This window comes from Archocentrus centrarchus, chromosome 21 (assembly GCF_007364275.1).
Source record: "Archocentrus centrarchus isolate MPI-CPG fArcCen1 chromosome 21, fArcCen1, whole genome shotgun sequence".
Classification (NCBI taxonomy): Eukaryota; Metazoa; Chordata; class Actinopteri; order Cichliformes; family Cichlidae; genus Archocentrus; species Archocentrus centrarchus.
Genome location: NC_044366.1, coordinates 22746832 through 22752907, shown reverse-complemented (window position 1 = coordinate 22752907; position 6076 = coordinate 22746832). Strand labels below are relative to the sequence as shown.

The window sequence follows — 6076 nt, the reverse complement described above, 5'->3', positions numbered from 1 at the left end:
AATTTTCTCAGAAAACACGTGGGTGTCTGTCGTTAGCAAGTCTGGTTATTGTAGCCAACACATTGGAGGGTGGGGAATGAATGTGGAGTCCCCTGTGGGGGGGAAATATGGGGAGGTAGGGACAGATGAGACATTTGAGTAGCAGCAAATCTCACAGGGCAAAAATCTTTGACATTTGACCCTTGGTATCTTTTCTATCATATATAAAAAGCCACAGGAATACTCAGTAGTAAGCATATGTATTATAGTGCAATGCTGTGATAATGATGGGTGTTCGATCCCACAGGTGTGAATGAATATTTCCCTTCAAGAAGTGGAAAAGGGAAGAATGATATGATAAGGCTGTTCTAGGGAGACAAAAAAATATCAATAAAACAAAAGACAGAGTAAAGAATGAGTAAGTGAACGAGTGACTCACACAGAGAGGATGTGAGCACGTGAACAACATCTGAGTGACCTTAAAAGGCCACATGGTTGCGCTGGGGACTGAATGAGCGAGTGAAATGGGGCCTCAGGTTTATCTCTGTAAAGCGCTGCTGTATTTATAGATCAGCTCAAAAAAGAATCCCGGCCCCCTTGTTTCCCTCCCCTTCCATCCATCCCTCCCCCATTTTCAATTAGCCCCTGATGGGTGGAGTAAAGCAATCAGGAGTAAGTACAGCTCATCTGGAGCCTGCTCCCTCAGTCTGCCACAGACTCCACACAGGCACACACTCCTCTGACAGGAAGGTAAGAACCAACTCTGTTCAACTGCTCCACTGCTCCACTATTCATGCATCCACTTGTCCATTCTTCCACCTCTTCATTCTCTTCACTGGTCTTCATTCACTATGTCTTCCATTCTCCACCACACTGGCATCCTCCTATCTGCCTCCTCACCCACCTGCTCCTGCTCTCCCTCTTTCCACCTGCAGAGCATTGTCACAATTTAACCACCTCTTCCATCACCTCACTTTTTCTCTGGCCTGTTTCATCCAGCCTGGATTCCTTATTTAGTAAAAACTTTCATTGTCTATTCCTTTAAGCGTCCATCCAACCATCATTCCTTATTTTTTTCTTTATGAACCTTTTCTTCTCCCTTCAACCTTAAACTTTACTTTAGTGAAGCTGCATTTACTATTATAAAAGCAGCAACTTTGCAATAGCATTCTTCTGTTTTATGTGGCATTACAGTATTTTGGTGTGGTCACACTTTTCTTAATTGTACAAAAACAGTGCTCTCTCATAGAAATACAAATATGGCTCATATGTATAGTAAGTTGTCATTTTAGATTTATGGGTGTTCAGGCTTTGTACTGAGTTTACTTGAAGGTGGATCAGCAGATCAAGTTAAGAACAAATTAAAGTTTAATTCTATGTAACACTTAATTCCATTTTCCACTTACAGGGTTGTTATTCAATTGGCAAAGAATTCCTACAGCATTGTTAGTCCAGGAAAGTCAAACACTGCTCTAAGTAAACTATTCTGGGGTCAGAAAAAGTACTGGTTGGTAGCTTTCCTTTTATATTATTTTATATAGTGAGATAACATCTGGAAAGTTGAATAAAAAGCTGTGAATTCAAGTTTTTGGCAGTATAATGAGATGACCCGATTTCTTTTTGCAGTTTGCCTGGAACTAAACATTCGTGGAACATAAATGTTCCAGTGCATGTGTTTAATGCTATGCATGCACAGATTTTGTGAAAACACTACAGCATAAGCTAGAACTTTCCAATGGTTCACTTTTCTGTTAACTGCCTGTAGCTCAAGTTGACTCTCAGATGGGTAGCATCAAAGAGACCCCAGAAGCTGGGAAACAGCTGCATGACATGTCTGAATAGCTGAAACTTTTATTTGTGGCAGTTCAGATTAGCCTTTTTTTATTTTTAGGAGTCAGATAAATCCTTATATAAGCTAGGTGAGTCATGGTGGGAGCGATAAACAATGAGGGAATGTGGGAGGGGGTTGCGAATGCTTCGAGCAGAAAGGACGAGCAGATTAAACGTCTCAACTTCAGCTAGATAATAGATACTAACCTCTTGAATGTGGGAAGCATCACGAAACACTCACGGATCTTGCTTTGGACCACTCAGGTGGGAATCCACAGTGATCGTAAATAGATCAAAGGGAAGAACAGTAAGATTATGGGAATAACAATGGAAAGCAGCTCAGATTAAAGCAGAAATACAAGAAAGCAGAAACAGAATGAAACAGTGGGTGGGAGGGAATGTAAGCTTGGGGGTTTTACCTTACTTCGTGGGAGCTTGGATAGTATTTAATGCCATCTCGGAGAATGGAATGCTTTTTTTTTTTTTTTGCCATGTATCTTCTCTCTCACACGCAAAGAAACACTCAAATAAATAGCTTATAATATCCTTGGTTAACCAAGATTAGCAGTATAGGCACAGGTGGAATAACAGGGAGCTCAACAGGTGGACCACAAACAGCTGCAGATTGCAAGTAGTCATTATTACGAGTGTCGTTTAAACCCACTTATACACAGACGCGCACACACACAGTGACGAGAGACACTCTGATCTGGTGCTGACAGCTGGAGGTGAGGTGATAAATGGGTCAGCGTATAGTGGCGTAGTGTGTGTTGGTATGCAACAGGGCAAAAGTTGACTGTCTCTAAGCAGGACTGATAGGAGTTATTTATATCTGCCTCATCTCTCACCTTCTCATCTGTCACTGAATGAAGGATGGTTTAGAGATGGGACAGGAAGATGAAAGAGGGAAATGCATGGAAAAACTCTGCAAAGTAAAGTGACAGGTCTGCTAATGTGTCCTAGAAAACGTTATTAGTAGGAAGTTTGATTTCTAAGAAATAGCTCTCTGATGGTTGCCAGTGTCGCTTCAAGAATGAAACTGTGTATGACACACACATCCTGCATGTGTAATGTCACCCTTTGACGCTTTTGTTTTGGGCCTCTCGCTCAGGTAAGCGATCCTGGATCAAAATGACAGAACGCTATGATTGCCACTACTGCAAGGAGTCCCTGTTTGGGAAGAAGTATGTTCTGCGAGAGGAGAATCCATACTGTGTGAAATGTTATGAAAGTCTGTACTCCAACACCTGTGAGGAGTGCAAGAAGCCCATTGGATGTAACACCAGGGTAAGAGGTGTAAAATAAATAAATACATGCATACATACAAGCACAAACACACTGTCTTCACCTTTCCATGTGTTTCTCTGATTTGAATGCTGCTTTCTCTGCAGGATCTATCCTACAAGGACCGACACTGGCATGAGGACTGTTTCAAGTGCTTTCAGTGCAAGCGCTCCCTGGTGGACAAGCCCTTCTCTACCAAGGATGAGCAGCTCCTTTGCACTGAGTGCTACTCCAATGAGTATTCCTCCAAGTGCCACGAATGCAAGAAAACCATCATGCCAGGTAGGAAGAAAAATGAAATAGATCAGTACAGCAGGTAGCAAAATGCCTTTGCTGAAAATAAACTTACCTTGTCAATATGACTGTATTTAAACAGGTTGCAACAAAGGTGTGAAGAATATGCAGATCCCATTATGTCAGAGTTGTAATGAGAATAAAATCCACTCCTGTATGTTGAGTTATAGGTGACTTTCTATGTTGGAAAAACACAGCTGTAGTCCAGAGGGTAGGAAAGCACTTCAGAAGTGTGAGAGTTGCTGGTTCAATACTGGATCTCTACAAAAATAAGCATAATTTGCAGCAATTTAACTAAAACCAAGCTAAAATTCAATCTAACTAATAGAACTAGAAGACTAATTTTTTTCCCACACTAAGTGGTGTGTTAGAGCAGGTTCTGTTTTTGAGTGTGCGATTTTTTTTAAAAAGCAATGGGAGTGTGTGTTCAAACTGGGGCAAAGGAGTTCATTTTTGTGCAGCACGGAGATCTGCTGGCTGCAAATCTCTGTGAGTATCAGTGACCACGAGGAAATGAGAGGAAGGACAGTGGGCGACTGAGACGTTAGAAACAGAACTGTTATTTGTGCTATTTTCCCGCTGGATGAACAAGAACATTTTCTTTTTTTCTTTTTGATTAGCTGGGCAAGATTCATGTTGCCATCCCTGCCCGTAAGTACTACAACAATCTGGGTAGGGATCACAACATGAATTCTAAAAGTTTTAAAAGCACATTCATAAATACCTGTTTTGTTTACACACTAGTATTTACATATTAAGCAATAGGTAATTACTAATTATCTGTCTCCTTTTCCTGTGTGGTCAAACTTGAGCATTGGTCAGTACAGAGACATGTGCAGTATACAGCAGAGAATAAAACCATACATTGCTGAGCCTTTGGGGTACTAGAACATGTATACTGTGTGTTACCTCAAAATTCAAATGTAGTTTGGTATTTTATTGTTAGTTGTAAGCTTATATTTTTCTGAAGGCTCCAGGAAGATGGAGCACAAGGGGAACAGCTGGCACGAGACCTGCTTCACCTGCCAGCGATGCCAACAGCCTATTGGCACCAAGAGCTTCATCCCCAAGGAAAACCAGAACTTCTGCGTGCCCTGCTATGAGAAACAGTTTGCCATGCATTGTGTGCACTGCAAGAAGGTAGCACATCAACTGCTACATATGATAATATCAAGTATAATCGATTTTCAAAGTAGTTTATTCTCCATCTTCACTCTACATTATTATTGTTGCATGTGTAACAGCAATAAAGTGTGACAGTAATCCAGCTCCCTCTAAATAGCCCATCACCACTGGCGGGGTGACCTACCGAGACCAGCCCTGGCACAAGGACTGCTTCCTTTGCACGAGCTGCAAGCAGCAGCTGTCTGGGCAGAGGTTTACCTCTAGAGACGACTTTGCCTACTGCCTCAACTGCTTCTGCAACCTTTACGCTAAGAAGTGTGCCTCATGCACCACCCCTATTAGCGGTAATTATTGGTCTATCTGAATCTAAAAAGGGTCCTTTTTAACAGGCTTCTCAGTTGTATTCACTTCAACTTGATATTCTCAGGTCTTGGAGGCAGCAAGTATATTTCCTTTGAGGAGCGCCAGTGGCACAATGACTGCTTCAACTGTAAGAAGTGCTCCGTGTCCCTGGTTGGCCGTGGCTTTCTCACTGAACGCGACGACATCCTGTGCCCAGAGTGCGGCAAAGACATCTAATTCAGTCTGAGTGATGACGGTTACATCCGACAGGATGACCGTGCTATGATCAAGGAATGATGCTGACTTGATAAAGTCTACTCGAGCACAATGCATAGCATCTATAACATCTTTACTACACAGCATTACTACAAATGTATATGAAATACAAACTACTAACAGTGTCATTTGAGTTTAGATGGCTTATTTAAGTTAAATCTTCACTCTGAAAAAAGAAAAGTTACTAATCAAGTAAATGTAAGCATGAATGTGCTGTAATGTGCTTATGAAAACAAAATGTATTCAAGTAGATACTGTATGAAGCATCCTGAAGAAAATTACTGCACACTGTCAGCTTTAAAGAATGATTATTACTGCTTTGTGCATGGACTTGCGTGATTATGTAATTAGAGGTTTTGTGATATTTAACCAATTAAATAATAAAATTGCACATTTGTTCATATAAATGAATAATTATACATTTTGCATGAAACATGAATAATTATAAATAAATAAATAACTGAATATATTTTGCATGAAATAACATAATTTCAGTAATTCAAAAAAAAAAAACAGGGCCAGTCGAGATGTTTCTATTGATAATTTACACAGAGAAAAGATGTAGAAACAGCCTCAATTTTATGGGATTTTATTATTTTATTTAAAAAACAAAAAACAAACACTTATGCAAACATGGATTCAAAACAGCTTTCTATGTGTCTTGATTAACTCCACATCAGTGACACTAACTGCAAAGTCAATTTCTCCAATAAATATACTTCAAAAGATCTGCATTCTTGGTTTTGTTGATGCTCATTTCATGTGTCTAAATTAATAAAAACTAAATATTCAAATACAACCCAGTTTCCAAAAAGTTTGAAAACTGTAAAATGTTAATACAAACAATGTAGCAATTTGCAAATTTCACCTATATTTACAGATAACATTTCAAATATTGAAACAATTTTTTTAAGTGGTATGTTTACCACTGTGTTGCCTCACTTAT

At 39.9% G+C, this 6076-nt stretch overlaps 1 protein-coding gene across 2 annotated transcripts; it reads left to right on the top strand.

Annotated features, from left to right (window-relative positions):
- Positions 1 to 600: 600 nt before the first annotated feature.
- On the top strand, positions 601 to 5838 carry LOC115801170 (four and a half LIM domains protein 2). 2 transcript variants are annotated; one of them, XM_030758901.1, is made up of 6 exons: positions 601 to 729; positions 2921 to 3096; positions 3201 to 3375; positions 4358 to 4527; positions 4670 to 4856; positions 4940 to 5836. In XM_030758901.1, exons 2-6 carry the CDS (start codon positions 2941 to 2943, stop codon positions 5089 to 5091), a joined length of 840 nt encoding a protein of 279 aa, XP_030614761.1. In that variant the 5' UTR covers positions 601 to 729; positions 2921 to 2940; the 3' UTR covers positions 5092 to 5836. The 2 variants fall into 2 exon arrangements, with proteins under 2 accessions (XP_030614761.1, XP_030614762.1); XM_030758902.1 differs by lacking the exon at positions 601 to 729 and having other exon boundaries at positions 2925 to 3096; positions 4940 to 5838.
- The last annotated feature ends 238 nt before the right edge of the window (positions 5839 to 6076 follow it).